This window comes from Mandrillus leucophaeus, unplaced genomic scaffold, assembly GCF_000951045.1.
Source record: "Mandrillus leucophaeus isolate KB7577 unplaced genomic scaffold, Mleu.le_1.0 Scaffold434, whole genome shotgun sequence".
NCBI lineage: Eukaryota > Metazoa > Chordata > Mammalia > Primates > Cercopithecidae > Mandrillus > Mandrillus leucophaeus.
This window is the reverse complement of record NW_012104632.1, coordinates 1,937,832-1,956,992: the sequence shown is the minus strand read 5'-3', so window position 1 is coordinate 1,956,992 and position 19,161 is coordinate 1,937,832. Positions and strand designations below refer to the sequence as shown.

Sequence of the window (19,161 nt, the reverse complement as noted above, 5' to 3'; positions counted from 1 at the left end):
GGTATAAGGACACCTTGTATATACTTGCATTTAGTGCTCCAAAACTCAAATATAAAATTACTGTTGTGATAAAAAATAATGCAGTTAAGATTAGAGAACTTTAAGTGCTACCACATTTCAATGAAAAACAGAAAATACTAACAGGAGGAAAATGCAAAAATTCTAAATTTGCTTCTTTTAAAAAGAAAACATACATGTTTACTTCTTAACATAAAATGTAATTCTGAAAATTTCTCAAATATCCCCAGAAAAGAACAATGTTAACAGAAAAAGAAAATCTTCACAAAGAGCAAGTCTATTAAAAATCTCTGGCCTATTTCATCGCTGTAAGACAAAATTGTCGATATATAGAGAAACAAACCTCAATGACAACTACATTTTTAAGTTTTTCTTAAAACATATTTACTTATAATAAAGCTGTTAAAAACAACAGTAAAAAAAATATAATACTTAGACCAAGACCCCACTAATATACTAACAGAATGGCTCACAACACAGAAAACAAACACACACAGACATTCCTAATGGCAATGGGGCAGGAGGAAGAACTTGGTAAGGACAAGAGGTGCTGTGAAGAAACGCCCCCAAAGAAGGCGTGTCCAGCCACACAGCTGCAAGGAGTTTCTACGAGGCTGGTTCTGGACAGGAAAGTGGGAGTGACGCGACTCACCAGGGAGTTCTGGCCAAGAACGTGGAGCGCTTATCAACTAGTCAAGAGTAGGAAGACAAAAGGCTCCATTTTAGAGGTTTGTGGAAGTCCACACAAATTTGAGATGGACTGAAAACATTCTTTCATTAAGAAAGAAGAAGAGTGGTTAGTGAGATTTTAGTATCTTTGTAGCTGGGAACAGGAACAGTCAAAATGACCTTGGAAAGTCAAACAGAGGAAAAGAAATCACTGAGGAAGGAACACAGGAAGAAGAACTGGGGAGAAGAGGAGGGGAAGGAGACAGAACAGAGAAGGAAGGGGAGTTTGGATGACAGGATGGAAGGGTCGCCACAGCCTGCTAAAGGAACACTTTCCGAGAGGTAACACGTAAGATGAAATGAGACTTCGCCTGTAAGAATGCAGACGAAAGACACTGCTGGGCTCTGCAGTGGCAATCCAAGGGCCTGCCATCGGTCCCCATGGCCGCTTCCATGAATCCCAACTGCCAGCCGCCACTGATGACCATTCCCACACAATCAGAGCCAGGCAACACAGAAAACAACATGTTTCGGATGAAAACGCCCCACAGTACCTGGCTATGTATCGCTTCCCCATGTACTGGAACTGGTGCAGGCAGACTCTGCAGGCAAGATGAAAAATTATTAGGGAAACGTGAAGATAAAATTATTTTCAGGACGTTATTTATCCATTAACAATAACAAATTCAGTAAGCATTATGTCTAGCACCAGCATATATCACATCCTCATTCATTCAGAATAGTTTTTGGGAGTCCTCTGGAAAGTCCCTTCAAGCCCAGAGAAATGTATGAACCTGTGAGGGAGGCCCCATCTTGTGTAGCTATCAGTGCCGTGGTGGCTGGCTAAAGCAACACAGTGCAGAAGCCCAGGACCGACAGGATCCTCCATCGACTCAGGGGTGATAATTCACTCCACAGCAACGTGCCCGGGAAATCATGTTGAAGACCACGCACCCTGTTCCAAGTTACTTATTCATCCTCATTTACATCTATATAAGCAGCTCTCTCTTTGGCTCGAATATATGGATTATATACACCAAGTGTGTAGTTTTTAAAAATATATATCTAACAACATTGTTTTGTTTTGTTTTTTTAAATCATGTATTTAATGAGGTAGTTAAAACAATGTCCAGTGAGCTCCTCTGGTGTTGAACCTCATTTCACCACATAACTCCTGCCTTTTACTCAGCAGAGGTCAGGAGACGATGAGCCGAGTGTCCACTGAGGGCCAGGCCCACAGTCTCTCATCTGTAGTTCCAAAATGCATGAAACTCTGAAAACCACTTTCCTCCTGAGTTCCTGCAAATACATTTGGCACCAAAATGTGACCCAAAATAATAGACATAAAGCTACTTATAGTTATGATTTATCCAATTATTATGAACAATAATAGTACTGCAGAAATTTTTTATTTTTACTATACAGAGATGCTGTTGAGATGTTATGGGATGTAGTCTATATGTGAATTTTTCAGAAACCCAAAAAGTTCTGAATTTGGAAATTTATCTGGCCCCAGCAGTTTTGGACAAGGGATTGTAGATTCACGTTGCTAAAAGTGAAGAGCTTAAAGGAAATCAGAATCTTATATTGATGAGCCAAAATGAGATAAAGATGCTACATAATATTTCACTTTTACTTCTTATATTTTAAAATTATAGCAACTTTTCTGATTCAGTTTCCGCATCAGCTTAAGTTAGGCTCAACTTAGAAAAGCAGTATCTACCCAATTCAGCTAATAAATTTCGTGTTATTTTATTAAGATGACTTATACACATAAGCAGTTACCTCTCATGTAAAACAAGCACATATCTGTAACACGTTAAGGGTGACCACTGATCACTGGGTCACAAGCCCTGAAAATATGTTTTAGGGCCAAGTCCATGAGAAAGGGCTTAAGAAGTAAGTGAGGATGTGACATACACGACTCCCCTGGTTCAACCACATAGTATTCGTCAAGCCTCTTAATGATCCAGGAAAAAATCAAGAGGCAATGATCAAAGAGAAAGCTACTTACTCAGATATTGTAAAAAAATCCATAAGTTCAGATGTTGAAGCCTTGTTCCAATATGTAAACAAAGCATCTAGAAAATAAACATTTACTTAGAATCACAATATATATCATATACATTATGGAGAATCACCTGTCGTGAAAATGGGAAGGAACCTTGGAGTGTAGGCCTCTAAACCCTTTCCCTGCCCTCTTTTATAGCTGACCACTCTACACTGGATATCACACACCTGAGGCCTATTCACCTTCAACATGCTGTATTTGAACATTTGAACTGTAATTCTATCATGTCATCTCGTGCTACATTCTAGCATAATGCTCACTTAACTTATATGTAACATGCTCTTAAATAGACTAGAAAATTCTAAGAATACAAGTGTATATCAACCTAAAGCTGGGCTCTCTTGTCTCCTACTAGAGGATCTCTCCTCAACAGGGAATTTGTTGAAAATCTTTGCATATTACACACATAAGTTTGCTCTTTGAGTTTTAACTGAACAATATAGCTTGGATCTATCTCAAGTTTTTCTAAGTTGCATAATATTCCTCTATGTGGATAGACCATAATTGACTTAACTAGTCTCCTACTGATAGACAGTTACTGTTTCTGCCCCCTAACTTTTTGCTATTACAATTATGGTTCAATGAATATCCTTTTATGTGGGTCTTTGCATGCATGTCTAACTATACCTACAGGATAAATTCTCTGAAGCAAAATAGCTGTACCGAATGGCATGTGCATTTAAACCTCTGTGTGAACCCTTAACAGTTTAGTATTACTGTCGTTTGAGTTCTATCATCTAATAGCTAACCTTTTTTGCATTCTTATATTTCACACTGAGGTTGAGAAATAGGTAAAGAATTTTCTCTTAGGGAAAAAGCCAGAGTCTTTGGGGCCTGAGATGAGCAGAGAGGGTGGCTGCGGGGATGCTGATGGCTCATGAAGATGCATGGCCACAGGCTTTCACTCCACACTTGTCAAGAACAATGACAGGCAGGAATGACATGGGATATAGACTGAGAATCTGTTGTGTGCCAGACACTGTACTAGGTTCTCTCACAATTTCACATAGATTGTGCCATCTAATCCTCACCATAATCTGGGGCAGAAGAAAGTTCTCATTTAGATGAGCTAACAGAGGCTCAGAGAAGTAAAGTAATTCTCCCATTTACCAGTCTGAAGAATCATGGCTGAGTGGGAATTTAAATCGCGTGCATCTGATTCTAAAGGTCGCTTGGCCTATTAGACCAGTAATAAGAGTGGGTCATGGGCGTCCATCTTTAGGGGTTTTGAGTTGAGATTCCAGAGGAACAGACTCTGGCTACTTGAGGCTGGCCATCAGGGTAGGGTGAGCCCCCAGGGAGCTCAGTGCATGCTGGAGAGCCTGGTGGGATCACCCTGCAGACCCCTGCGGCCACCCTCAGCACACACCAGACAAAGTGGCCAGCAGCATGGGCAATGACGCTGCCATTCCTTGCTCTGGGCTCCAGGTATGGTTGGGGAGAGTGGGAAGACAGAGATAAGCTCTGTGAAGAGGGAAATGGCACAAGAAGGACAGTGAGGAAGGGCCCAGCATGTAGAAGGTGCTCATTAAATGTGGAATAAATGAAAGAGTAGCTACACAGTTACACAACTGATTTTGGTTGTCAGTGTGTTAACTATCTCTGGAGGCAATTTCTCCCCCTACCTCATATGATACACAAAAGCCAATTGTAGATAGATTTTTAGAGTTCAGTGTGAAAATTTAAATAACACTGCTTTCAAAGAAAATATGAGAATACCTTCATGACCCTGGAGGTCAGAGAAGATGCTTAAATGGGATGCACACACACACAAATTCTAATTATAAAGGGAAGACAATCAATAACTTGAAGAAAATTGAGAGAAAAATATATTCCGAAGAAGTGGTTGCATTTTTAAAGTATGTGTATGACTTTAAAGAATAACTTTTACGGCCGGGCGCGGTGGCTCAAGCCTGTAATCCCAGCACTTTGGGAGGCCGAGACGGGCGGATCACGAGGTCAGGAGATTGAGACCATCCTGGCTAACACAGTGAAACCCCGTCTCTACTAAAAAATACAAAAAATTAGCCAGGCGAGGTGGCAGGTGCCTGTAGTCCCAGCTACTCGGGAGGCTGAGGCAGGAGAATGGCGTAAACCCGGGAGGCGGAGCTTGCAGTGAGCTGCAATCAGGCCACTGCACTCTAGCCTGGGCGACAGAGCGAGACTCTGTAAAAAAAAAAAAAAAAAAAAAAGAATAACTTTTACTTGAATTCAAATGTTCTTGTATATTTGTCTTTAAAAAGCAATTATGTTCCTATTATAGGTCATATTCAATACTTGAAATTTAAAATAATTTAAAGAAAACTTTAAACAAAGGAAAAACAGAACTATAATGCTTGCTAAACCTCATTATTACCATGAAGCAAAGTTTAGAACTTTTGACTTAAATGGGAAGACTTTCAACTTTGTAAACCCAAATATCAGACTAAGTGCCCTGTGCTAGCGTATTTGGTCATCATTCAGGGAAAGTCTCGCTCATCTGTTCTTTTTTAAAAAAATAGCATTTTAAAGTAACGAATCAAGAGAAGAACGAATTACCCAGTCTTTCTTTTAAGGACAAGCAGGTTTTTCCTACCATCTGAGCTAAAAAGTCAGATTGTACCTTGGCTGGGGTTGGGGAAAAAAAAAGTCAGGCTGTTAATGCTGCTGAAATGGAAGCTTCATATAAAAGAAATACTATTTTCAAGCAGAAATTCCTTCCACTGGCTAGTTAGTACACACCTCCTGCCCCCAGATAAAAGCAGCACAAGAAGCCTTCAGGTTCTCAAAAAATGGCACTTTGTTTTCAGGAGAGTTCATCCGAATTCAATCACCTTAACGAAGTTCACAGCACACCTTTTAATTCGTTGTAGGAAAAATAAGATTTTTGCCCAGGATGAGAACTGTGACATTGTTTACCAGGATTGTTTTTATTACACAGCCAGATACACAGACGAGCTAACAGAGTTGAAACTGTCCTGTCATACACATTCGCGAGCCTTATGCAGTCCAGAGAGAGCATAGTTCTGCTCATTCTTAGTTTAAAATGTGGTTGTCCAACCCTCAAACAGAAACATAATCTACTATGATACCACCATTTCCATTAGAAAACTAAACTAACGTCTCTCCCACTTTCAGCCAGGAATATACACACTCTGAATGGAAGGAATGCTTAGGTCCGCCCACAACATATATTCTAATTCCAGAGACTAACACAGTTATTCAAGCTGACAGTAAGTTTCTTTGGACGAATAAAATTTTTTTTTAAAGTCAGAAGCTATTTTATGTATGTGCTTTTATCTCCTTCAGTCAACATGGTAGGTCCCAGTTTAATATACATCTAAGAAATAGGCCCATTCACATTTTAGAACTCATTTTCTAGAATAAAATTATTAAGGAAATGATTTTCCCACAATAAGGTTCTTATTTCTATTACATTTAGTCAATGAATAAGCATTTTTAACAAGGAAGAAAATCCTTTGAAATCTTTGTATCCTTTCAACTTATTACAAGTTAAAAACAAACAAACCAAGTACTGAAACAGGCAAAACAGAAATCTCCATTTTTTAACCTACCATCAGACATGCTCTTTAAGATGTAGAGGAAACACATCAGCAGGCTCTTAATCTCAGACTGGTCAAGTTTATCACAGCGAACCACTGAATTTCCCAATGTGCTACCTTGTTGGTGCTAAAAAGAAAATACAGGTGATTTTTCTATTTAATTTCGGGAGGAAAATGTGTTTCCCTTTTCTCCTGTGGAAGAGAAAGATTCTTAGAATCAAGTCAGATCATATACATTGGAAGGTGCAAGTAACTTCCTGACAATTAAACCACAGGCACCCTTTCACCCAAATATAACACACTCAGATGCTGCCCACGGAAGCCCTAGCTTGTCTCCTCAGCACGCCCTCCTAAGGGACAAGCAGAAGGCACAGACCTTTCACACTGGATAAACACAGCTTTAGCTATGCCGAGTAAAACCTTCTGAGATGCCAAGTATATTGAAACCTCATGCAAGAAAGTATGTGTGCTAGGATCAAGAACAGAAATTACGACTTGGAAGACACTGCACAACCAACCACCTCCTGACGACAACGGCGGTGGCTGAAACAGCAAGTGCCTGTGGTGCTGCTGTGAGCAAAGCACCCCAAAGCTTGCAGCCCGGGCGCCGTCATCCAGGGTGCATCATGGGGCGTGCTGTGGGCACTGCTCAGGGAACACAATAGGCAGGTGCCTGCCTGGGACAAACAGCGACATGTCAGCACAGCATCACCAAAGGTCCTAAACTGATGAGGTCACTCCATCAACAGCTTAGCTCAACACTGCAAACGTCAGAAACCTTGGGGGAAACGAGAGGGCAATTTTGCCACTAGGCAGCAGGTTCTCACGGAAAAAAAAGCAGCACAAGAATCTCACCATGTGATTGCAAACACAGGAGATTTAAAAACTCTCCCAGTTTAATTTCCAATTGAAATTAAAAAAATTTTTTTTGCCAAATATCAAAGCAAAAACAATAGTGGAAAAAAAGATGTTTTATTCAAGGTGCTGGTGGCCAACTGAAAATAAAATTATGTGTGTGAATATATATACACACACACACACATATATTAAATAGGCTTAATTAATAAAATATGTGAATATTTTTATTTACAGAAAAATACAGGGGCAATTAGTGGCAAAACTGGTATGGATGTACCCTCTGGCCTGCCCACTTGATCAGAGTCACTGGAGAACTCAGTACTTCCGGCAGTGGGAGAGAGGGTGTTGCGTGCATTGTCTCCTCTGGCAAAGGTGGAATCGTTAGAAGGGAAAAATCCACAGTGACCCGGTTTTTCCTGGCTGACTGGCAGCTGTCCTCCTCCTCTCCAGCACTGCGTATGACACAAGCAGAGTGCCTTCGGAGCAGCTTCTCCTTCTACACACGAAGGCATGTTGGGGTCAAGGGAAAAGTTCAATATGTCATGACACACCCAAACTGAGCTGCTCGTACTTCAATAGAGCTGCATTTAACAATAATCATGTCAATGCCGGCCATGGGATGCGTGACAAGATTATAAATCTGATGCTGAGGAAGGATGTTTCTGGGTGTTTTTGGAGAACTAGGGATAAATCCCTAAATGGCTCAGCTGTTTATTGGGATGGGTGCTTGTCTGTAACTTGAAGTAACTTAGAGAATCTGTGCCCAAAGTGATACCAATCTACCATGGCTCCAGGTTTAAACCCACACTTTTATCCTTTCCTACAAAGTTCCAAATGGTCTGAGCATTTAGTAGTTTGAAGAAAAAAGGCTAAGTATGAGGAGGAAGTGCTGTGTTGTGGGTGGGTGCTGTGTGAATAAAGTGATTTCTTATCCCTGAATTACCTATATGATCAATTATTCTCTGGAGCTGGCTTCAGACCTAACACCCTTGTGGGTGGAGAGCTGTGTTGGTGACAGTGTCTCCGTTATAAAGACTACAGGGAATTGGTGGGGTGCGGTGGCTCACACCTGTAATCCCAGCACTTTGGGAGGCCGAGGCGGGCGGATCACGAGGTCAGGAGTTTGAGACCAGCCTGGCCAATATGGTGAAACCCCATCTCTACTAAAAATACAAAAATTAGCCAGGCGTGGTGGCGTGCGCCTGTGGTCCCAGCTGCTGGGGAGGCTGAGGCAGAGGAGTCGCCTGAACCCAGGAGGGAGAGGTTGCAGTGAGTTGAGATCGTGCCACTGTACTCCAGCCAGGGCGACAGAGCGAGACTCGTCTCAAAAAAAAAAAAAAACAAAAACAAAAGACTACAGGGAATTGAGCTGGGCAGCATTTTGAGTCCCTCCGTGTCCAACCCACCAGAGCCATTCACTCAAGATGCTCCACTGCAAACCCTGCCCAGGATCTGAGGTTGTGGAAACAGGAATCAGAGCAGTTCAAGGAATGGGCCCCGACCTTAAAGCTCTCATCACCTACTCCAGGTCAGCTGGTGGTTTAGGATAAAACAAAAGGTCACACTTAAAAGGCACTAGAACATGAAGTACGTTTACTTTGGGCTAAATCCATTGATTATAAGAACCCTTGTGTTGGGTGAAAAGCAATTACCTTATCCAGGGAATTGCTCTTCTCACTATTCCTTTCTGGAAGGCTGTTACCCGAATCTGTGCTTATGAGAGATCCTCTCGAATCAGCATTTCTCACACTGTTGATGTTTGGAGTTGATGTCGTATATGGAGAAGCTAAATGGAAATCAAGCCAAGAATAAAGTTTTATTAAGACAGAACAAAAGAAAGATGAGTACTGAACTTTAAGGGATATTGCTTTTATTGCACTTATATTTTCTGTTAGGAAGTTGGCTCACGAGTTGCATTCCATTACTTCACCTTTAAAGAACCAGGTCATATACAATGAGATAAAAAGAAACTAGTCTGAAACATTCAGATGTAAACATCAATTCACTTATTAGAAACCACCTATGATCACTAACAGTGCACACCTGTTTCAGAATGGGATCGAATGAAGACTTTAAAAAATTAAAAGGTAAATCCACCTACAACTATCAACTCACAAAATTAAACCATACAACAAACTCATAGCATTCAAACTGATAATAAACGCTGAGGAGCCTACCAAACTCTGAGGGGTGTCATGGGGTGTTTTAAATTTTCAAGAACACAGTGATCCGTGACCTTGGTCAGAAGCTGCCGTTTCAGCAGCAGGTTGTGCTATGCTCCTTTTGAAGACATATTTGTGAAGCTGGGTATTTGGAGGGCTTCACAAATAAAAGGCAAGTAATCAGTGAGGGACAGGAAATGCGAATGGTGCTGGCTAATATGACCCAAAGGTTGAGAAGCTGTCAGTGTCCAACAGGCACACACCACCCATTTGTAGTTAGTTGTGATTATTAAAAATAAAATTAAACTTTTTTCTTTAAATGTATGCATATTATTTCTTTTAAGTACCTACTAAATTGTTAGAATGTAAGTACTTATTAAGTTATTTGGTTCTACGTACCTAATAAACAGAACTGTTGGGTGTGTCTTTTGGCCTAGGGATGCCATGAAGAAAAGTGACACTAAGGGTGCTGTGAATGGGGAATATTTGGGAATCTGCTATAAACAACTCTGAACAGAAAGGAAATCTAATGTAGAAATAAAATTTGTGATGTCCATGAAAAAAACAGCATTTGAAGGCAGAAATCACTCCCCATCTTGGTACCATGGAATCGTTAAGGTAATAGATTGACTTCCTGCTTAGATAAGATTTATTAAATAAATCACACAATTTAAAATGACTCTTTGGTCTGGTACATTCCGTGCTGAACCAAAAGGCGTGCCTGCAGCGGAAAGGCCTGGCTGGTTCGGCAGATGGCATCAGGAGATTTGGACTCTGTGTCTGGCAGCTGTGAGCACACATTTTCCCAGACCCAAGCTGAAGATGCCGTTACTTGGCACTTCACAACAGGCTGGTCGTTTTCAGACCTCAGGAGGGAAATGAGCTGCCATGGACTGGGATATTTCTAAGTCAAAAAATAAATTAACAACAAAATAAATATAGCCAGCCCCTAGGTTACACCAAAAGTATGTTTGAAAGTGACTCGGTTGTTGCCCTTCTAAATGTGATGGCTAATGGCATAAATTCATCATCTCTCAGGCAATGTCAAGATGGTCTTTAACTCTTTTGTTTGTTTGTTTGTTTTTTTGAGACAGAGTCTCGCTCTTTCGGCCAGGCTAGAGTGCAATGGTATGATCCTGGCTCACTGTAACCTCAGCCTCCCGGGTTTAAGCAATTTTCCTGCTTCAGCCTCCCAAGTAGCTGGGATTACAGGCGACCGCCACCAAGCCTGGCTAATTTTTTCATATTTCTAGTAGAGACGAGGTTTCACCATGTTGGTCAGGCTGGTGTCGAATTCCTGACCTCAGGTGATCTGCTCGCCTCGGCCTCCAAAAGTGCTGGAATTACAGGTGTGAGCCACCACTCCCGGCTGATCTTTAACTCTTTAAACTTAGAAGGAATACCTGTGACATCAAGGTCATAAATCCTTCCCTCTGTTGAACACTCAGATTTATTCATTGCTATTCCTGAAACTGATTCAGTGTTAAAGACCAAGAAAAGAAGAACCAGGGGAATTTGAAAATAGAAGCGGAGGCTTGAACATGTAGAACATTAAGCCTTATTGTCAGCCAGTGGCTGCATCTCCCCAGGAGAGAAACCATGTGAATGATCGTCGCAAGGGACAGGTAAAAACCCTGTGAAAAAACTATGGCCTTTTTCTGTACTCAGATAAGAAATGCATGCTATCACCAAATTATAATTTTTCTCATATAATCATATTTCATATTTAATGTAGAACAGCATTTGAAGAACACAGAACTCAAGAGAAAGGTCCTCAGTAAAGTAAAATTAGATCCTAAGTTCTCAGAGTTTCCAGCTTGGTTCCAGAACTAGAGTCCTAATTTAAGGCAAACAGATGGAAATGCAATATATCAAAATCAATATGCTTAGTTTGTTCCTATTTTATATGTCTTTGTGTATGTGTTTGTATTTAATACCCTGGCCCAGAGCATAGCTTTTAAAGTCCTTAAATGACACTTGAGTAAAATGAAAAGAAGATAAATTCATCCCTCCTCCCGTGGTACCACCGAGTAGGTGGAAAAAGAAACCCTGAGCCTCAGAACGCTTGCCTTTTAAAATGAATGTAATCTCAGAGTAGTTTTTATCCAGGCAGTGAATCACTTTTAAAACTCTCAGGCATCATGCTCCAAAGACATTGAAAAAACTGTGATGGCACATTCTCAGTATGTGTAGAAACAGGATTCTTCTAACAGAGATGTAAGGAGAGTTTGCTCTTGAAGGAGAAGCACCAGGACTAAAATTAGCTAGAAACTCCCTGATGAACAGAGTTGCTAAAGCTGCCAGAAAAAAACTAGTAAACCCAGTTCAAAGATGAGGCTTCCCTGGAAGGTATTCCTAAAAGAGAACCAGGATTTAAGTCTTCAAGAAAGGAAGCAATATAGATAGCCTGAGGATAATAAGCCTGTCGTGGTGAATTCCTATGAAACATGGATTTGGATTTTAAAATTTAAGAGTGAAAAAGGATGAAGTCAGTCTCAAGTGCTTTCCATAGCTGCACCATCAACCTGGAGCAATTGGAGGCCATGATGCTAAAGATCCCCAATGGCCTATTTCCAAGTTCTAAAGAAGTCCCCAATCCTAACAAGGTGAATTCTGAATTGGAGAAGAGTCAAAAAAGTCAAACAGAAGCATTCAAACTTTGTGGAAATGATCAAGGTTACAGTCAAGTGATGTTTCCACTCATCTGGTTCCTCTGTCAAGCACCATACACATCATACTAGCTCTTAATCCCTCTAACGACCGTTCTGAAGACGGTGTACGGAGGTCAAAAAAGATAGACAACATCCTGCCATGGCAACGAGTAAATGGTCGATTCCAGATCCAAGGCTGCATCTGTCTGGCTTTAAAGCCAGTGCTGTGAACCACTGCAGATCACACCCTCTGAGGAAGGTCCCCTGCTGCTTCTGGAGCAGTGGCTGGGAATGGGGCAGAGCAGGGCAGAGACAGAGCGAAGGCCCAGAAGAAAGGCAAAGGGAAACTCGTGACAGCAGCCGACATTTGCTGAGCGTTTACCGTGTGCCAGGCTCAGTTCCAAGCATTTTGCATGAATTAACTCTTTTAATCTTTACATTGTCAACTAAGGAGAGCATAACTGTGAAAAAGACACATAAGTATCAGCCAGATTAAGGACTGGTATTATTATTGTAGGATAAATTTGGGCATTGGTGTGGGTTTTCTCATGTTAAATCCTACTCAGTTTCATCCCCTGCCTGAAATAGCATATTAACACCCCCACCACCGGCAAAGGTAAAGACATAATCTCAGAGCGGGCAAGTCCTGTGAGTTAATCGGATGAAGGCTGCCATTTATTTTATCCCATGAATTAGTCCCATTATTGGGTAGTCTAGCCACTAGCCATAGTAGGCTGCTTTCTTTATTCACAATGTGATAAAGAGAGGGAGAAATAAAGACTGAAGAAGTCTGTGAGCACCTGTGACAATTCTTGGAAGATATGTATATATATACGTAAACTGCTATCTCTGAGAAAAAGCTAGCACAGAAGTTCAATTAGTCAGAATATTAACAAGTACATTATGTCCGGTATTTTCTTATGGAGAAACTACGAGAATTTTGATTTGTGTCATGTGTTTTTCTCTCAGAGGGGACTGCTCTTCTGTTATTTCACACAGAAAAAGTCTTGTGGGACAGATTTTTGAAAACTGATTTTAGGATTGAATTCTAGCCATAAACTGCTATGTTCTTTAGGAATTACTATGTCATATTTCATCAAAATCACTAACACTACAAATCAGTGTTCCCCTCCCCCCACCACCTGCAAAAATATTCCTTAACAGTATACACAATCCAATTAAGATTTAAAATGAAAACTCAACAAATGTTGAACAAAAAGCAAACAGTGCAAGCCTGTGATTAACTGTATGATCCTGAGGAGTCACAGGCATCCGGGACCTTTATTTCAGGGCATGGCTGAGGGGTTTCAGTTGTTGACTATCACAAACAGGGAAAGAATACTCAGGGCAGAAACTCAGACTTCAAGGTCCTACCACACAAGTGTGACACATTCACCAACCATCAGCTCCGAGACACTTTCAGAGTGATGGCGGAGAGAAGCCCACAGGAGCAGGGAGCATTACCAATGCCGGAGATGGCGCCCAGCAGGTCCTTGTGCAGGCTGTTGTCCAGGGTGCTGCCCTTCTGTGGTGTCACCAGCGGATTCACAGCTGGCAGAGCCAGGGATTCGTCCTTCACAGTCTGTCAAGGGGAGGAAAGCAGAAACAATCAAAGATGTCTGGAGAGGATTCCTCCCCCGTTCTTGGAAGTGCCCGGGCAAGTGCAGGACCAAGACAGCCTGATGCATTCAACGTGCCTGCCTGCATGGGAGCAGCAGCCTTGCGGTGTGGGCGAGGGAGGAGGGTGGGATGGGTCAGGGTGGGAGCAGGGGGCGTGGGATACGGATGCTGGGTGGGGGTGGGGGAGAGAAATCACGTTCCATAAAGTCTTGTTTCTCTCTCCCCAGCATTTCTAACACCTTTCCCTTTCCAGAGCTCTGATGCCCAACATTTCCTTATTCTTTTTTTTTTTTGCCTTCAGAGAAAACCTCCCCTGCTCCTTCTAACGGGAATGCTGGTTCTTATCTGTAATGCGGGGAATTACGACAGCAGCAATGACAGTCTCTAGATGTTCGTAGCATCATGTGAACTTCAGTGGAGAAATCATACTAATTTTGAAGTTAGGTCAAAAAACGGGATTTTACTTTGGTGAAAGTGTTCATTTTTGTTAGGACTGAAACAGTTCAGAGAGGTCACATTATACTCTGAATTACTCTGGTTTGAAAAACAGACAGGGTTAGAGAATACATGTGTGAAATGCAATGTTGTACAGGGTGAGATAAGCGAGGTGCGCTTAGGATAGAGAGAGTTTATGTCCTTTAGAGCAGCCACACACGCACAAAACCTATACATACGGTTCATCTCAGTGTAATGTTATTTAGGAACGTAATTGGAGGTGAAGAGGTAGTGTAAAAATGGGACACTGCATCACTGTTGGGGTGGGAGGGAGGGACAGAAACATATATGAGACTCTGCAAGTGTACACCCATAATGACAAGGTGGGAAGATGAACAACCAAGCCAGTTCATGAGACCAGAGTACCAGGGAAAGGGGAAATGCTAAAATAACATGTGCTGAAATTCATAGCAGATAAGCCCTCTGAGGCCAAGACAGAATTAGAAAGAGAAGGAGTGCCGGTTTTAGATTGTAAAACTCTTATAAACTTTATTAATTAAAAACTATTATAGGTTAACATTTAAAAAGTCTTTTGCAACTGAAATGTGACAAGAAATTTGATAGTGATAATGCTTTGAAAAAGCTGAATTGCAAGATGAGTCCAAGAATCCTTTTTAAAAAACAATCATATCAAAGGTACCAAAGACTGAGTAAAAAAAAGTAAAATCATCTCTAACCAAAAACTTTTGAGATAATTTCTGGGGTCATATCTCTGTTGACTCAATTTCATCAGGAGAACATGGTTTTTATACTTATTTTTTAACAAGAATTGAAGGTTTAGTGATTGACCCCATGTTAGCCAGAAATGCAAGAGTCGCACTGGCAAAATAAAGGGGGGTGTGTACTGGGTTGAGTAGTGTCCCCCAACAAATTCATGTCTACCTGGACTTCAGAATGTACCCTTATTTGGAAATAGGATCTTTCCATTATATATCTAAGATGTAAGTTAAGATGAGGTCATACTGGGTGGATCCTAAACCCAATCACTAGTGTCCTTATAAGAAGAGGAGACGGGGCCGGGTGTGGTGGCTCACGCCTGTAATCTCGGCACTTTGGGAGGCCAAGGCGGGTGGATTGAGAGGTCAGGAGTTCAAGACCAGTCTGGCCAACATGGTGAAACCCTGTCTCTACTAAAAATACAAAAAAATTAGCTGGATGTGGTGGTGGGTGCCTGTAGTCCCAGCTACTTGGGAAACTCAGGCAGGAGAATTGCTTAAACTCAGGAGGTGGAGGTTGCAGTGAGCCGAGATTGTGCCACGGCACTCCAGTCTGGGCAACAGAACAAGACTCTATCTTGGAAAAGAAAGAAGAGGAGAGGGACACAGAGGCACAGATAAACACCATGGAGAAGGGACACCAAGTGAGGGTAGAGGCAGAGACTGGTGCGATGCCACCACAAGCCAGAGAGCACCCAGGATTGCCTGCAGCATCAGCAGCTGTGAGAGGAGCACGGCCCAGACTCCTCCCCAGGAGCCTCCAGTAGGAACCGACCCCACTGACACCTTGATTTTGGATTTCTGGCCTCCTGAATGGGAGAGGATAAACTGGGGAAACGCTAGGCCACCCAGCTTATGGCGCTTTGTCCTGGGACCCAGTACAGACTGAGTTGACGTGACCACATTTACGTACCATGCCGGCATTCACGGGGAAGGGTGATACATCCCTCACATTGATCCGCTGGACGTTTTCAATCAGCAGACCAAACAGAGGCAGGTAGAGGGTGGCTATCCTTGCCTGATGACTCTGAAAAGACACACATGGTAAGTATGACCCAGGATTCTGAGAACTGAACTAAGTTGTCACTGACCATCTCCTTTATTTGGATCTTTCCTATAAAGACAGATATTTGATTTTAGTCCCAAAACAGAGCAAAGTCTTAGTGCTGTCACCATGAATTTTCTAATTGATTACTTTCTTTACACCACTTAAAATAAAGGACATTATCAATACACATTCCTTCCATTGGGGACCACTCACCCTTGAAGCATATCTGTCATCAAAAGAATGCTTTATCAGCAGGTTCTTGAGCACACTGATGGCGATCAGACGGACCTCCCGGAACTCCTGGAGGGCCGTCCCCACCTCCCTCAGTAACAGTCCCACCAAGAAGTGGTTTCTGCAGAACTCATCTGTTAATGAGTAGTCAAGCTGGAGGTCTGAAATGAGGATAGAAACTACTTGAGGTAGGAAAGATGCAATGCTCTTTGAATAAAAAACAAAACAAAACAAAACTAAGACCCATCCTCTGCATTCAGCCCACCCTGGATGTCAAGAGATGATTAGACTTGGCTTCAAATGAGAAAGGTACAAGTCTGCTCTACTTCTTAGCACATGAGAATCTTAAATGAAAACCAAATTTAAATACAATTAAGTGCACTGGATTTTGGAACATATTGCATCCTACATAATTAAATTAGTGAACAGTTTAAGTACCAATTTTTAGACTAGAGCACAGCATATGTTACATTAAAAATATAACTTTGTTAGCGACAAAGTTAAAACGTCACACTAGCTAACAGAATTGTATAAGAGCAGTTTGTGCATAACAAACATGTAATTAAACAATAAACATACATGGCTTATTAAAATGTTATTTACTATATGAGTTCATATATTCCTTTCCTGGTCATTAATGCCTATATATTCCATTAAAACCCAATGAATTTAAAATAAACAAATTAATACATAACCTACTTATTCTGCTATCCCTGAATGAAGAACTTATTTAACGCAGTATTTCCTAAGATTTTCTCCTAATATTTCTCCATCTCTGAAAACAAATATAAATTTAATATAAGCTAAAATTAAAATGGAGAAAGCATCAAACCAAACTGGTAAATCACCAGCAAGCTAAATGACAAAATTGAGAGCTCTTCTGGAAAACAGATAGGAGTAAACACGAACTCTACTCTGGAAGGGTACATAAAAACAGCTGAACATCACTCTGAAGATGAAATACACATTTCAGGAAGCTGAAGCTACGTTGTGAATTGTCAGACTGACTCCATTATTAAAGGAAAGTCTATAGATCTCTCCCTTTGCCTTTCGTCCCGTATCAGATAGCTACTAACTAAATCTACCCAAAATACGGACACAAGTTCTACGAAACCCTTTAGTAGAAGGGGGAGAGTAGTCATTTTCTAGATTAATTATGTTCATTGTTTATGATTATTTCACCTAGTTTATCTAAACTATAAGTCATAGCTTGAGTTCACATAAATCTCTTAGAAGAAACTACTTATGCTTTAACTGTGTGCTCACACATCTGTGCTTGTGTGTATGAATGTGCATGAGAAATTACACGGTCTGGATGTGTGTCCCCTCTGAATCTCATGTTGAAATTTGATACCCATTGTTGGAGGTGGGGCCTGGTGGGAGGTGTTCGGGTCATGGGGGCGAATCCCTCATGAATGGCTTGGTGCCCTCCTTGCCATAACGAGGGAGTTCTCGCTCTGAGTTCACGCGAGATCTGGTTGTTTACAAGAGTGTGGCACCTCACTCCCCATCTCTCTTGCTCCCTCTCTCACCATGTGACCTGCTGGCTCCCCGCTCGCCCTCCACCATGATTGGAAACTTCCTGAGGTCTCACCAGAAGCCAATGTCGGCGTCATGCTTCTCGTACAGACTGCAAAACTGTGAGCCAAAATAAACATCTTTTCTTATTTTTTTTGAGAGAGGGTCTTGCTCTGTTGTGCAGGCTGGAGTGCCATGGCATAATCTGCCTAGATTGCAGATTTCACTGCAATCTCTGCCTCCTGGGCTTAAGTCATCCTCCCACCTCAGCCTCCCACGTAGCTGAGACTACAGGTGTGTGCCAACATGCCAGGCTAATTTTTGTTTTCTTTTTTTTTTTTTTTGGGAGAGACAGGGTTTCATTATGTTTCCCAGGATGATCTTGAAATCCTAGGCCAAGTGATGCTCCCAGCTCAGCCTCCCAAAGTGCTGGGATTATAAGTGCGAGCCACTGCACTGGCCCTCTTTTCTTTATAAATTACCCAGTCTCAGGTATTCCTTTAGAGCAACACGAATGGACTAACACAAGAAAGGAGGTGAAGGTGGGGGTGGGAGGTAAGTGAGGAGAAAGAAAATGAAAATTCTAAAAAACATTTATTCCTATCAGTGTAGTAAGGCAAATTACCCACACATGTTCCCCCACAACTGAGCGAAGCCCGTCTTGCTACCAAATACCCTAGAAGTCTGTAAGAGCTTGTGCTGCCCTGCCGGGTCATAGTGAGACGGGCATCAGCACACATTCACTGCACAGTCACTGGGCAAAAAGAGCTCCCTGGGCTCTGTACCAGGTGGAGGGAAGGAGAGTCCCCAGGTACAGGAGACTGGCTGAGGCTATGGTGAGGTTGGGGGCGCAGGGCAGGAGAGAGTGGTTAATTCCAGTTGGGGAACTGGAAGAGGGTGAGGAGACCCTGGGAGGCCCCATGCAGGAGGTATGCAGTGGCTGGCTTGGGGAGGAAAATGAGGATTCCACAGGTGGGAGCTATTTGAGGTGGAGGGGTGGCATGATGTGTCTGAGGAGCTGGGAGTTGGCAGGGATGCCTAGAATGTGTAGAATAAGGGGGTGTGAGACCACAGAGGTGGGAGGCCAGGGTTAGATCAGGGGACAATGAATACCTACCTGTTCTCTCAGCCCAGAAAAACTCTCCCCCAGATATGTAGGTGCTTGGCTCACCCCTCACCTTCTTCCAACTGTTATCTGGCCACTCTGTCTCAAATGTCACCCCTTTTCATATCTCCTTTCCTTGCTTTGTTTGTTCTCCTTAGGATGCATCAGTGTCTGACATTCTATGTATTTTGTGTATGTAGAATAGCCGGGGATTATCATCCAGGTTGTACATAACTTATTCTGAAGCTCAACACAGTTGGTGCGGGGTAAATATTTGTTGAACGCATGAATGCCAGCTCCAGGACCACAGTCCCCCCGCCTGATCCTTAAAAGGCAGTACCAGTCTATTTGGGGGAAAGTTGTTTGTCTCTGAACGAATGCCTTAGTGTGTTTCTCTCGGAATTCAGAAGCAGTTAATTCAGGTGCCACTAGCAGTTTGGTGGCATCCTTCCACTTT

The 19,161-nt window shown here is 42.1% G+C and overlaps 1 protein-coding gene across 3 annotated transcripts in view; it reads right to left on the bottom strand.

Moving 5' to 3' along the window:
* DOCK9 (dedicator of cytokinesis 9) overlaps positions 1–19,161 on the bottom strand; it is a 184,794-nt gene that overhangs the window by 55,072 nt on the left and 110,561 nt on the right. For all 3 annotated transcript variants that reach the window (XM_011993804.1, XM_011993805.1, XM_011993806.1), the window contains 7 exons: positions 16,064–16,242; positions 15,716–15,829; positions 13,436–13,553; positions 8,811–8,944; positions 6,313–6,427; positions 2,702–2,768; positions 1,242–1,289 (listed from right to left, as the gene is read on the bottom strand). In XM_011993804.1, coding sequence (XP_011849194.1) covers positions 1,242–1,289; positions 2,702–2,768; positions 6,313–6,427; positions 8,811–8,944; positions 13,436–13,553; positions 15,716–15,829; positions 16,064–16,242 — 775 coding nt within the window. The remainder of the gene's footprint in view (positions 1–1,241; positions 1,290–2,701; positions 2,769–6,312; positions 6,428–8,810; positions 8,945–13,435; positions 13,554–15,715; positions 15,830–16,063; positions 16,243–19,161) is intronic.